At 40.1% G+C, this 14,927-nt stretch overlaps 2 protein-coding genes across 2 annotated transcripts; one reads left to right on the top strand and one right to left on the bottom strand.

Annotated features, from left to right (window-relative positions):
• Nucleotides 1-47: 47 nt before the first annotated feature.
• On the bottom strand, nt 48-4,762 carry LOC117647032 (copine-8-like). The gene is made up of 8 exons (XM_034388513.1): nt 4,506-4,762; nt 4,029-4,314; nt 3,715-3,927; nt 3,389-3,604; nt 2,671-2,806; nt 2,323-2,550; nt 2,058-2,236; nt 48-1,971 (listed from the first exon to the last, which is right to left on the bottom strand). The coding sequence occupies exons 1-8, from the start codon at nt 4,571-4,573 to the stop codon at nt 1,636-1,638; spliced, it is 1,662 nt and encodes a 553-aa protein (XP_034244404.1). The 5' UTR covers nt 4,574-4,762; the 3' UTR covers nt 48-1,635.
• A 1,294-nt stretch (nt 4,763-6,056) lies between these two features.
• Nucleotides 6,057-14,689, top strand: LOC117646842. Its single transcript, XM_034388098.1, has 10 exons — nt 6,057-6,268; nt 6,918-7,035; nt 7,694-11,138; nt 11,218-11,506; nt 11,589-11,734; nt 11,812-11,965; nt 12,079-12,294; nt 12,388-12,502; nt 12,611-12,695; nt 12,778-14,689. The coding sequence occupies exons 3-10, from the start codon at nt 7,780-7,782 to the stop codon at nt 14,228-14,230; spliced, it is 5,817 nt and encodes a 1,938-aa protein (XP_034243989.1). The 5' UTR covers nt 6,057-6,268; nt 6,918-7,035; nt 7,694-7,779; the 3' UTR covers nt 14,231-14,689.
• Nucleotides 14,690-14,927: the final 238 nt, after the last annotated feature.

Here is a 14,927-nt window from a genome sequence, read left to right as displayed (position 1 = left end):
GTTCTTTGTTTTCATAAATTGTGGTTTAAAGGGATTATACACAACAATTTTTTAAAAAATAATCTTTAATTAACTTTAAGCATTGATGCAAACATAGAACTTGCTTGGCAAAATATGGCAGTTGTGTCTCAATATAAGCTCAATAAAGCGTTCAAGAGTCCATCATAACTTCTGCTCAGACCCCATTGCTGTATATATTGAGCTTATCTGTAGTTACATCAGTTCACAGCTACTTTGTACTCTTATACAAAATTACATTCTGGTTCTTGTACTTTAAAGTGCGAAGCTCATTTTCATGTCCAAGTTCAAAGTAGACTACCGTCAGGCAACCACCTTCAGCTGGGATCTACAGCAAGAAGGGTTTTACTCGATGGAACCACCATGAAATGAATGTAGGAACTGCTCTGTGACATCAAAATCATGATGACACTACATCTTTGTTGCAAGGTTGCAAAAGATAAGAACGTGCTATATTTATTGGCTTATAAAATGACCTTTCCCCACTAACTACAATTGTCTTTGGACTAGTATATCTCACTGGCCAGTCATTTCATTTGCCACAAATATGAAGAGTCACTGGGTCTCATACCTTTGTTAACCACAAACAAAGAGGCAGAACCTAACCGTGCACTTACTGAAAATTCAAGCAGAACTGCTAACATGTTGTTCTAAATAAGGTATGCATGTACCAACAAGTGCTACAAAACACAGGCTTAAGTGTTAGTAAGAAAGAAGGTGGAAGAGAGAAGTAGAAGCAAATTAGCTTCGCACAGGCAAGAAATATTTGAATACAATTTAAACACCAAGAAACACACAGAAATATATGATAAAAAGCTTAAGGAAGAAGGGCAAGGTGGTAAATGACCACCAGCTACAAACTGTTAAGGATCATGAAAATCACAATATCAATGTTCAATAATAAAAAAGGCAGAACAACTATGAAAGAAATCTCACGTGAATAAATGAGAATTTGTACTTGAAGACGAATGCATCACAGACATGGAACTGCACAACATAAATCATACCATACGTCAGAAAAATTATGGCAAATAGAAGAATCCTTTTTTTTAAAATACTTAACAGTTAAAAGTTGACTTAAAAAGAAATACAAGCTAGCTTTCAAAGACAGTTGGAGGTACTTTAAACTTACAATAACTAAGTTTCCATTAATATTCTATAGCAGACAGCACGAACAATACGAGAGTAAAACACATATATGTTTAAAAAAATTATCACTTGATCAAAATAAAAGGCACAACAACAATATGAAAGTCAACAGTTATGTAAATATAAATGTTAAAAAGAAAGGAGGGGAAGTTGAATTGAGCAAGAAGATTTGGTCAAAGAGCCAAAGAAGATGGTGCAGAGCAAAGATTAGTTTTGATCAACATGTGAGGTCCCTTTACAATTGGAGTTTGAGTATTATCCAGCAACAATGTATTCTGTGCGTTTGATGATAAATTTGGGATTTTACTTTCCCATCATATGTTATTCTGGACTGTAATCCTCTAAAACCTTCAAAACAATTAAAATTTTTTTGTTGAAGAGTTGAAAGTGCCAAGAGTTTGTGCCTCCTCCAAAACAACAGGCTTTTACTAAAGCACTAGGGCTTTAGGGTCCCTTGAAAACAGGCCTTTAGAGCACTAGGGCTTCAGGGTCAGGAGGTAAAAGCACCTCAGCTCTGTTTGAGGGAGGGTGGGGGTTAATATTGTGAGACTTCATGAACCCTATGAATTGCGTTGGTATTTCCGCGAGTACTTCCCTTGCCAAGCGCAGTCTAGCTGTCTGTGGGTCACCTGAGGTAGTAAACTTATTGAAAGGTACAAACTGGACAATGTCACGAGCAGCTCGCTGTTTCCCACTTTGAAGGGCCACAGTATCAGCATCCAATGTTTCCATGGCAGCAAAATCTGCATTGCCAATACCAACTATAATAATGGACATTGGAAGAAATGATGCAGAAACTATTGCCTGAAAATGATAAATACAATATTTAAAGTCCAAATGCAATGATAACACTATTTTTCACCTGAATGTCAAAAAGGACCAATACAAACCTGAACCGTTTGTGGCATATCTGTTATCACCCCATCAGTAAGGATCAAGAGAATGAAGTAGTTGGATCCATCCTTGTAAACACTTGCAAATTTGGCCACATGATTTATTACTGGAGCAAAGTTAGTTGGCCCATACAATTGTACCTGGCGAATACAGCTGTGATAAGCAGCCAGAACACCTTCAAAATAAAACAGAAACATGACATTAAGATTGTACTACATCGGGTATGACCTGCTTGAAGATGAAATGAGGATGAAACAATACCATCTATCCCAAAGCAGTATGGGTTATCCGGTTGCATGTTGACAAAGAACTCATGTGAGACACGTCCATCTGGTGGAAGTCGGGCTCCGAATCCCAGCACAGGAAACTGCTTGTCAGAGTCGTAGTCTTGAATAATCTGGCCCACTGCCCGGATGGCTAACTCATATGAGTTGGGAATGTTGCTCACAAAGTGCAAGGATTCTGGTAGAGAGGGATCACCATTGGAGCCTGGACACAAAATGAATAATTAATTGAATAATTAATAACCCCTGGTTAATCTAGCTATGTCACCACACAATAAATGTAGTCGCATTATGTTTGCTAGCTTTTAGGAGTGGAAATACTAACCAGTGAAGTCAATTGCAATAGAGCAGTGGAGCTGTACTCCTCCCTTAATGTAATCCATGAAGGAGTTTATTTTGCGGATTTCAAAGAAGTCTACTTTGATTGTTCCAGAATGTGTGTATGCATCACCTTTTCTTTTCTGAAATCACAACACAAAGAAAATTAATAGGTTTATTCTTAGCCCCATAGCACAATAAAAATGAAGCAGCTAATCCATTCTTTTAATGAGCATGCAATATTTTAAAAGTGCTCTATGTGTGCTGATGAATTTTAGAGCAAGCATGCACATTAGTCCAATACCAGAAATATGTGAAGTATAGGATAATTATCCCAAAACCCACAATCTAAATTGTATGACAGACGACTCTTTTAAAATAAAACAAGATATTACTTACAGTAACTGTTGAAAAGAGTTATTTCTATAGCTACCAAAAAGTTAGACTGCCATTTCTCAAATAATGATCAGTGCAAAATAAAACTCTAAAAAGTGTACCAAAGCTCATTAGTTAACAAAGCACTTATCCCCCTTTCTGTTTCAGTAAAGAGAAGCTTTGTGTTTGGATAATTTCTAGATTTCTAACAGATTTATTCAATTGGTAAGGAACTCTGGCGTTGAACCTGCCTTAATTAATTTAGTGTCGAGAGCACACACAAGTACGTGCATTTCAGAGTGAACCTCAGAATTTGAGAGGTAGGTAAGTTAAGTAAAAGATGATAGAACCTTCTTATCTTCATTGATACAAGGAAATGAATTAGCAACCCCAGGCTGACTTAGTTCCTTGAGGGTGACATAAAATTCACCAATGTAGCTGTGGTTTCCACTGGCATTCCAATCAAAACAGGAGATTTTGAGGTTGCGATCATAGTCACCATTACACAGAGTGCGCACTGGTATCGTAAATCTGTTCCACTTGGGATTCAGGGTACACTTGATAACCTGTAATAATGAAAAATAAAATGCAACTTTAGGATAATCATTATGGCTGTTGGTAATGATTTCCCGGTGGGAAATTCCAACCATATTTTTGATGTTACATCTGTCCTTACCTCAGTTTTGTGCACCACGCTATAATCACCTGACTCCTGTGATTTGGCAATGACTAAGAAAGGATCAGATTTGCCAAAAAAATCTTTCTTGTCCAATTTGTGTCCACTGAACTGAATAATAACTTCATCTTTTAATGCTGCCAGCTCCTCTGCAGTTAAAATGATAAAGCCTTTGTCACCACTTGTGCTTGATTCCACAAGAGGAAGCTTCACCTAAATTTGAAGTATTTGAAATATCACCAAACGAATCAAAATAACAATTAATTTTTAATGTTAAGATAAGACTGTTACTTTACTGCAGCTTTCACACTTACCTTGCCATTTGAAATAATTTGCCCCAGGGAACAAGAAGCTGCCCCCAAAAAGTCATGATCACGCAAATCAGAACTATTCGAATCTACGTCGTATATATCAAACTTCAGATTTTGTTGCTCCTCGAATCGATAGGGAAGTTGTATCTTCTTTGTAAAGTCTGGATCGTGATTATTACTAATAACTTCTGATCGGAAGATTTCCACCCAGCGCTTTTGTCCAAATGGTTGTATGAATGCCACACACATTGGGTCTGACTTAGAAAGAAGATCCTTTCCTTTCAGTGACCTGAAATAGGAATTTCAATAATATCTCTGATGGTTTAAGGCATAGCAAGGGACTTCTGACTCATTGTGGTTTTCTGATTCATTCTCGTTAGTGAGAGCCTGGATCAGAAGAACTTACTTCAGCCAGAAATAACGAAAAACATAGACAACGCTGTCCCATAGTAGTGTGTGAGTTTCATTCAGTAGACGCACCTGCATGAAATTGTGACTTCAACCTCAGAGGTGGGTTGGGCCGCAGTGCCCGGTACGAATGCTGACATATTTCGTCTAATTTTCGAAGCACCGCTGGTTATGAAAAGTTGTCAGCCAACCTAATACCGACTAAAGGGATCGCTTGGATGATCCTGAATTCTTTGTCATCACAACCACAACTAACTGTTAACAATTAAGAGTATTACTGACAAACCTCACGTCAAATATGACCACAGGTCGCCATATTGTTTGGCTGTCTGCAATCCCCCCACCACCCCCACCCATTCAACAAATAAAAGCCAGACAAATGCCTGTAACGAAACCAAACAAAGGAAAGGTGCGTTTGCACCCACAGGTTTGCCCTAAATATTCCGACTTTTGTAATATTCGTGATTACAGAAAACTGAAAAAGAAAGTTAAAGTCGAAAAACTCTGTCTCCATGGAAACTTTGAGACACTTGCCCGCCTTATTTAGGTGGTTGGTAGGACTGCTTAAGTTTTGGCGGGCTTAAGCGCTTAAGCACACTTGGCACGTATCGCTTTGGAACATTCTCCGAACAAAACAGATACCTGCACAGTCAAAATTTATCTCCAACTACATATTGGCGAGCAGATTCGTTATGACGGACAAGAAATAACTGGCTCCTCTTTGGACGGGATGACCGCCGAAAATATGCTCTGCGCCTGGGAGGTAGGCAGCAAGTCACACTTTGACCTGGGAATGCCGAGGAGTTCCGAGGCCCCCCCTTACAACAAAAAGTTGCTGGTTTTCTACTGCAAGGTTTGCCTGGAGTGTGCTTGTTCAGTCACCACACAATATGTCATTGACATTTCTGTGTTTTCCCGAGCACCGGGAGACCCTGTGCACGTGCACGCCGTGGCACTTCCGGGCATCGGGGTCATATCCCTGCGTCCCCTGCGGGGCGCGCCCGGAAAGTAGGCAACTCGTGATGCAATCAGCATAATTTGCCCGCCTGCTGAAAACCAAGGTATTCGTGAAGCTTTAATCCAAGCGCCTTTCTAAGCGTACACAAACTGTTCATGCGCTTTCTTCTTTCTAAATGCATATGGGAGGGCAGGGAGGCGTAAAACTTTTCTGTGCTCGAGTTGAAGACCTCACCGTGGCCGATCGACAGATCACGATGTGGCCGACGTGTTGGTTTCGTGGCGGCAAGTTCCCCGACCCAACACTAAAATCCGACACTGACGTCGCTCAAATTCATTTGTTCATTCCCATCTCCAGCTATAGGGCCCAATTTTCCGGGACTTTGCCGGCCCACTACTGTCAGCGTTTCCGACTCGTTCCGATTGCATCCGCAAGACGCACGTGGTGCATGGCTCATCGCTCCACAAATCACAATAAATAAAAACATCCTCTCCGCCATGATTAAGAATGGTCTTTCTTCGGCCCTTATGGGTACTGGTTCATTAAAAGTTGGAAAGAGAAAAGTTTTCGTCGAAAATTCCGTGGCGCTAACAATGGCGCGCACGCTGTCGTGCTCACCGCATGGTGCTGCGCCCTGCTCTGCCGCTAGTGGCTCTTATTTGCTGTAACACCACCTGCATGTTTTGTTGTGATATATTTCTATTCTGTTTCATGGAGCGCCAGTCCTTACTTTAATTGCTATTTCTGCCAAATTGTTACTACGAAAAAAATCCACCGTTCCGTGTATGTTACCCAACCTGTACGGAAATTCCAAGATGTCTCCAACGTTCTAGTGCGTCGGAATTTTTGTTGCCTAATATACCTCAAAGCATAAATTGTGAGTGTGATTGTACTTAACTGACGGAAATTGTGTGTCCATATCATTGTAGAATTGTATTCTGCTTCGCCTTACGAGGAACAAAGAGCCCAATGTTCACTTTCACCGGGAGTTTGTTGGCCTTTCCGTAAGGCAGGTTATGGTTGGTCCTGATAGTTGTTCAAGGTTTTTGTTTGAACTCCACCTTAATTAGCGACATTTTTCAGTTTTCTTGATTACATTTCGTTAATTTATTTATGATTATTTGTTTTAACTGATGAATGATGCTTTCTAGTATTAAAAGCTCAGTATAAATCTCTACTTGTTCTGTTTTATCGACCTTGCGTATTGTGTTACCGGAGTTGTTACTTACGTATGTCGTTGCCTTAGGCCTTCAAGTCCGGTAATTCAGAATCCTGGCTTAGCCTCCCTCTGCCACACGGCACTGGAATGTTGGATGAAACCAGTGAAATCAATGATATCAGCGTCTCTGGTCGGCCGCGAAGGCTTGGCTAGGTTAACACGGGCGGCTGCTCTGTTGCTCTGTAGAGGGGTAGAGGACGACTAGTCATTCAATATTAGGTTATCGAGGCATATTATATCCCACTCAAACGTTACTTAAATTTCGACACTTACTTATGGCTCTGTCTGGTCTCCTTCTATTCGACAGTTATCGCTGCATTCTGGCCGCCGCTGACGGCAAGTTGGTAGCAGATTTGAAATCAACAGCCTATGCGGGCGAGTTTGACGCCAGGTCTTAACATGTCCGCATCGCGCCTTCTTCGGAGGTAAGGAGGCAATCCACGACTAAAAGATACTCTTATCACGCAAACATGGCACATTTTGTAGCTTTCTGCTCGCACTTTAAATAAAACGCAGTAAAACTTGGTTTGTGAGAGCATGGGCAGGGGGATCCCGGTCGCGACCTTGGCTGCCTTAAGCGCATGAGTGAGCGGCAACTTTTCGCTTTCTAGTCGCTAAGAATTTGTGCAACATCTAGAAATATGCTGATCGTAGGATGGAGCGTAGGGAACTCATGTGCTCTATCGTGTTGCCTTCATTTCTTCCGAGGCCCGCGCTTGGCTCGCCATTTGTGCTGCGCGCCAAGGCCGCCAAGGCGCGATGAATGCCGCCCACCGCGTGCACCGCTGCGCTCAAATTTCAGTGCCCATAGAACGGCACCAGTATAACCGCCTCGAATCCGCGATTTTAGTGTTGTAAAGACGGGCACCACCTTTTGCCTTTTGCACACTTTGTTTAGAGCCACCAGGGAAGGGCAGGAACTGACTCATCGCTACCCCACGCGTCAAAGACGGGAAAACATCGCGAATCTGTCGCGCGCGGGGTGGCGACGGATCAGATTTTGACACCATCCGTCTTCATTCTGCTCGCACTTCTGTTCTTATTAATTATTAATGCTGATTTTTTGTTTGTTTGTATTAATAGGTTGTAGATGGCAGAAATTTTCCTTTTGCGGGCCTTGCGCATACCTTGCACTGAATATCCAAGGACATCACGCTACAATCAGCATCATGGATGACACCAAGCTCAAGCAGAAATGTCAAGTCGTTCTTGTGGACTGTTTCAAAGGGTTTGGACCAGTCTTGGATAACTATGCTGAGGAACAAAGTCCGACCAACCACCCGAAACTGCCTTCCGATGGACAATGTGCCTCAAATTTAAACACATTTGGACAGGATAGCCTCATTAGTGGCGGTAATAAGGGAGTTGAAACTAATAATTCCATTATTTGTGATAAAAATCAGTCTCAGGTGGTGCTTAAATCTATTTATAAGAATCCTAACGGAGAGAAGAAAATTCGAACAACCAGAAGTTTTGAGCGTGTACCTACGTCAATGATTCCTCAACACCATGAAAATCATCACCTAGACAAACTTGATAAAAATAAGCAGCACAAAATAAAAATCAGTAATATCAATGTAAATACCCGTGATAGTGGTGGATGTTTAGGTGTTCCAAAAAATGGTACGCTACCTAGATCATCAACCAACAATTTGGATTGTAAAGGCGGAAACCCTCATGAACCAGCATCAACTGATGAGTTATTATTGGATCCAAAAACTGGGAAACTTTACAAACCTGTAGCATCAACTAATGAGTTTATTTTGGAGCCAAAGGACAGGAAAGTGTCTAAAGCTGCAGCATTGGCCAATCATTCACTTGTGGGTCAAGAAGACAGGAAAATGTCCAAACCTGCAACATCAACTAAAGACTTGATTTTGGACCCTAAACAGAAGAAACCATGCAACACTGTGGGTTCAGCTGATGAGTTGGTTTTGGATCCAAAAGAGGGGACGCTGTGCACAAACCCTTCATACCCAATGCCTTCAGTTGGCCTCACCGTAAATGCTGGAATTGGACACCCATTACCCTCTTTGTCAGCTAAGTGTGTACTAACGTGCCTTGATGAGTGCAAGAATTTACTGACATCAGAATATGCTGAATTTTGCTCTGCAGTCGTGAAAAGTTCACCTCTTCAAAAGAATAAAAGATTGATTTTGCCCATCAAGGATGACCGAATTCTTCAGCTCATGCAGATAAAGTGGAATTCTAAAAGTTCTGTAAAGCAGGTCTCTTTGCCTGATTCCTTGAACTCTAATGTATTGACAGACAACCATTCAACCAAATCTGAAAACCATTCTGAGTTCTCTTTGTCTGGTTCCTTGAATGCTGCTTCATCAACTGCAAAGCTTACAGCTGAACCTGGAAAGGATTCTCAGGTAAACGAGAATTGTGAGAATAAACAGTTAGGCAACCAGACTGCTCCACATCCAGTCACCAAGAGGAAGTATGTGAAGAAGAAGTGGCCTGCACGCGACCAGAGCGATGGAAGCAATTTTAGTTCTGGAAGTGAATGGGTATCTTCTCGGAAGCGAACCAGACTGTCATTATTGAATGATGATAAAAAGAAAGTTTCATCGCTTGAGACAGGTATTTCAAATCAAAATATCCCTGGTATGAACTTGCCTTCTGTCGACTCTGAGAAGAGTGTTCAGTCCCATACAAAAACTTTGACCAACCCTTTAGATAGTGATGATGACGAAATGCGTACAGTTACAAAGAAAACTGCGTTTGAGATTTTAGAGGCACCATATGATCCAGATGACATCAGAGGTATAAACAAGTCTGAAGAGAAGGTGGTGAAACCTAAAGAAATAACTCATGGCAAAGCATCTTCACATGTTTTGCATGAACTTCGCCGTCTGAATGTAGCTGTATTTGATATGCCTGCCTCTTTGGAAAGTGTGGTGTGCGGAACACCTGATATTTGCCGGCTAGGATGTGTGTGCAGCAGTCTTTTTTCAAGAGTTGTGAGAGACAATTGTGGTCTAGAAAAATGTATGTTCGGTTGTAGTTGTCTCAAGACTCCAAGTATTAACAGAGGGAATCAATCTTACACATGGGTACAGAACAAAGCAAAACAAAATCTAGCAAAAGAAGAACGTTTCTTCAAGCAAACAGTGGTGCGGTCCGGCAAAGATGATTTAATTCTTGTTGAAGGAAAGAGAAAAAGAGAAATTAAGATGCCCAAGAAATATTCTGATGATTATCTATCCTTCTCAGATGTAAAACAATCTAAAGCCTCTAAAGACTGGTTGTGCCCTGGTGAAGAAATTCCTAATAATGTTGGCAGCCACTCTAAGCAGGCTAAAAGAGTAAAGCCTGCAGTACCTTCTTCAACAAATGATGAAAACCCGCCTAATCCATCAACTGACAAAGAGCCCACCTCAGAACCTTCAAATCCAGTTCTCCATGACTCTGCCCGAACTGCATTCTACGATTATAAATCAAGCAATTTGTTTCAATACAAGCAGGAACAACTTCAATCTGATGAATCCGCTGAGAAAATTGATGCTGGGTCTGAGCTTTTTAAAATAACATCAATTCAGTCCCTTGACCAAAACGATTGGGAAGATTTTGGCATCGACAACTCTGCTGATTCTGTTGCTCTGCCATCCTGCTCATATTTGTTTGATGTAAATTGTGTGAAGAAAAGTCCTGGCCAGGTCCACATCCTAGCATGGGATGCGTTGTATAATGACATTGTCAGTGAGACAGTATTTGTGTGGTATCAACCATGTCAGCCAAAACCAAATGTATACTTAACCAATACTCCTAATGCACCTTCTTATGATTGCCTGAATCTTCACCAGATTGATGTGGGAAGCGAAGCATTCAAATCTTTTCCAAATCATTTAAAGGCTCTTAAGACTGGGTGGATGCCTGGACCAACAACAGTAAATGATGTGTGCTGGGTTGTGATATTTCAGGGATCTAACTGGATGATTGTGGGATACATACGACGGAAGCAACCTTATGGCTTGTCTGAACAGGTGGAAGAGGCGGAAAAGACTTGTCACAGTGGAGAGGTAGACATTCTTCCATCAATCGATGAAGACTATCCAAGTCGCTGGTGGGTGATGGATTTAAGTCAGAACTTTGACTTAGTGTACTTCATGGATTCCAAGAAGGCTCTGACAAAACGCCAAATGAAAACACTGCTGAGATTGTCAAATGAATATTCTGAGAGTGAAAACAAAGTTCATCGTATTCTTCTCAATCGACAAAGGCCTAATATAAATGACGCCCCAACGTCATGCCCTGATTTTGGAGCTTACAGCATATCAAATCATCCCAATAAAGTATTTATTGGTCCGTATCATTCCTTCAATGAACCCAAATTTCAGGTGTACAGTCAGAAGGCTGCACCCAATGGCAAGATCCAATTTTTGTGCGTTCCCCTTTTCTATTGCGGGGATGAAGAATGTGTTCGAGTCACGTCTCAGGGGGTGTTATCTCTCCATTCAGAATCTCTGCCTGATGATCATGTTAAGGGATTCTGGTACCAGAGCTGTGGAAACAATTTAAGGTAATTAATGCTTTGTTTTTATCTCATTGAGTGTAGACGTTCTATTTTGTCTCTTATTAATTACAATGATAATGAATAGGGAATCCAGTGAAAAGCCACAACTTGCTGATACTTCAAGTGAAATAAAATCTTCAGATGGCGGAAGTTCAGGAGATTTGATGGAAGTGGAGGAAGATGAGGAAAGCTCAAGTGATATATCTGTAGGGGATCACAACAATGATAAGCTGCCTGAGGATACTTCAGTTAGCGTTCTTCAAAATGTTGATTCAGTGAGTCCTTCAAGTGAAAGTGTTGTCAGCAGTCAAGATTCGAGTGATGATGATGAATCTGACATCCAATCTGATATTGAAGGAGGGGAACCCAGGCTGGTAAATATGCTAGTTTCAGAGACATGTGTGAAATTTTTTTGTTTAATTAAACTCATTTTACTTCTTTTCTCTTTTTGAAAAGGTATATATGGTTCCTAATGACTCCAATATTGGATATGTGACACTAACATACCTTCCTGGGGGAGCAATATCTGTACCACATTTCACGGAGACTGCCTCACTTAAGTTTTACCATCACAGATCAGAAGTTGTCAATGAATTGAACAGGTGAATGTTTCAAATGGAGTATTTTTGAACATGTTGTGTTCAGCTCTCTTTATCAATTCCTTTCCCTTTTATTGCAGACTTATCCACAGAAAGTTATCATGCTTGAGTAGAAAGTGTTCAGTTTTTCTGAAGGATGATGATTTGTGCACTTGTGTTCATTGGAGTTTCACTAAGAAAAATCCAAACTGTGATGAGCCCAAGTTCACTCCAGAGATCTTCAATGGGTTCTTTGTAAGGATATCTCTTAAAAACTATTTTTTTTTTCATGTCTAATTTAAGAAAATGAAGCAATTTTATTAAATTCTAGCATTGTTTAATTTTCAATATATCTTTCATGTGTTTAGATGTTAACTAACTACGGACTGCTAGATTTACGATCAGCTGAAGAAAGCATTGTTCAAAAACTGGGCAAGGATTGGGTGGAATGGATGAAAAATGATCAAATCAGATTAAAACTTCAGCACTGGAAAAGTAAGGAGGAACAAGAAGTTTTGGAAAAGAAGTTGAAAACAATTTTATCTGCTAACCAGGACTTACCACTGCTTGAAGTTCTGTCAAAGGTTGGTCATATTTTTCCCAATATTTTATACTTATTGAATTGTGGTTGGTTTAATTGTTACGGTTTTTTTATTTTGCCTTTTGTTGTTTTTTAGGCTACTGATGAAATAGCAAAACTGAAGGCAGAAGACCAGCTGCTAGACTATGAAAGTCAGTCCCAGAAAATGCTGAAAGAAACACTCATCAGTTCTCTGTGCCGCAAACTTGAAGGTAATCATCTTTCTCACTACCTGTGATTTTAGTTAGGCACTTGAAAATTGTTAATTACGCAAAGCTAATAGGAAAAGAACAGATGATCATAGATTTGTGCAATTTTAGGTATTCCTGTGGAGGTTGTTCCTCAATTCTTGGAGCACTTGGAATTCAGTCTGCTTTGGGAAGTATTGGAATGTATGAACAATCGGTGAGTCACTATTTTTGAGTAATTGCTAGCTGATTTAAATGAGAGTAAATAAAATAATGCTCTTTTATGAATTTTCCCTTAGGAAAACTGTATTGATATCAGTCAGTAAGTCAGCATCTCAAATGAACGGTAAAACTAATGTCAAGAAAAGGCGTGGAAAGAAGAAGATGCGACCTAAGAATGTAAATTCAAAACTGGCACCCAAAGCTGCACCCAAACCACAAATCTCCAGCCCACGAAGGAGAGCCCTGCAGTACATGGAGAGGCTAAGGGAAGAAATCAGACAGGAAGAAATGCAAAAGTTGAAGACTCAAGGGAAGAATCCACAGACTTCTCAGAAAAAACTACAAGTACCTCCAAAAACATTGCAGAAAGTACAAGAACCAATTTCACTGTTAAAAACTTCACGCAATCAAGTGGCCTCCCTTGAATCTAGTCCCAGTTCAAGCTCAACAAATGACGGGCTGCAGTTCAAAGAAGGTTTAGCTTGTAGAATGGCTCCATTTTCCCGTATCAACATTTGTGTTGAGGAAGGAGGAATCAAACACTTGCCGGTCATGTCGCCACCATTGATGAAGTCACCTAAAGGGTCTCCAGAAAAGCCAAACATTCTTCGCAAGAGTAAACCAACTTCAGTTGGGGTTACATCCCCCGTAAGACTACAGGCTCAAAAGCAAGCTCGGAAACAGGTTTTTCAAAACAAGCTGGAAGAACCACTTTACCATGAGAATTCTGTAACAAATATGCCTGATTCATCTGCCACTCCAGTAGATTCTGATTTTGACCCCATTTCTTCTCTTCGTATAGCTTCTGTTGTTTCTCAAGCCACCAGTGCCTCTTCACAGGACCCAGATGAACTGAACCCTTTGGAATTGAGCAGCACTGTGTGTCAAGGACCTGTGGAAACTTCTGTAGCAAACTGTGTTGATCCTGTATCTTCCTTGCGTATAGCTAATGTTTTCTCGACCAGGGATGTCTTCAAAACATCCCCTCAAGCTAATGATTTTTCTTCTTCTCATCTGCATTCTGATCCTGTATCCTCTTTGCGCATATCCTCAGCCAGATCTGATGCAATTTCTTCCATTTCATCTTCTTTGTCAGCGAGCCTAGCTACTGGTGATCTCTCAACACCATTCTTGAAATCAAATGGACCAGTGCCTTTAATTAAATCAGCAAAAATTATCTCCGGTTCTGTAATAAGTAGATCTATGGCAGGGTCTTCTCAGAATACTGGTCAGGCTGTCTCAAAACCCACAACAACCTTGTTTAATAATTTTATTGTTTGCTCCAAAAACAATGAAAAACAGGTCAAAGGTGTTGTACCCAACACTTTCAACCTGCTTTCTGGCAAAAGTATTTCTGCTGACAAAAAATTGAAAACCGTACATGTTATGAAGGATAATGCCTTTATCACATTTCACTCCAAAGTTCCAACTTCAAATGTTTGGAACCAGTCTATTCTCAGTAAAGCTTCAAACTCTTTACCATTAATTAAGAACCAGCATAATTCTGAGGGTGCGTCTGCTTCAAAATAAATTTATATTCCCAACTTACAGTTGCATTTTTAAGTTTGTTAAAAAAAATTAATTAGATCACACACATTGAAAAAAACATTGTTATGTGATTGCCTGACGGTTTCTTTGGAATCTACACCTTTTTTTTCCAGATCTTGACAGATACATGTTAACGCTAGCATTAGGTTGTTTTGTTTGCTTTATGTCTTTTTTCAATTGTTATGTTATATGATATAGTGTATTTGTCTGTGATATTATTTAAGTGATATTATGTTCATTCCGATAATGTTAGTTGGTTCAAGTCAGAGTTCAGTAATATACCTCACCATATTTTTAAGTTTTGCCATGTTACAAGGTTGATCTTATTGTATTCTGAACTATGAACCAAGAGTTTGAACTGTACCGTGAATGCCTTAAACTTTCTTCTTTTTCTCTTTCATGCCATTTTCACCTTTTTGATATAACACTTGTAAAAAATAAGTTAGTTTCCTTATTTGAGTGCCCTTTGTTCCTTTCTTTTGTAGGTTTTATTTCTTCATTATTATTGAGAATTACGCAAGCTATAGAACCATTTTCTTGGTCTCTAAATTTTAAGTGAAGAAACCCTTTTGGTGTCTAGGACCGTCACCCCTGCACACAAAATTTCAGATGTAGGCAACTTTGCTTCATGCTTGGAAGAATAAATAAATTTATTTCAAGTTTTAAACATTTCTATTTA

This window comes from Thrips palmi, unplaced genomic scaffold (genome assembly GCF_012932325.1).
Source record: "Thrips palmi isolate BJ-2018 unplaced genomic scaffold, TpBJ-2018v1 HiC_scaffold_2, whole genome shotgun sequence".
NCBI classification, from domain to species: domain Eukaryota; kingdom Metazoa; phylum Arthropoda; class Insecta; order Thysanoptera; family Thripidae; genus Thrips; species Thrips palmi.
This window is presented reverse-complemented; position numbering and strand designations above follow the sequence as displayed.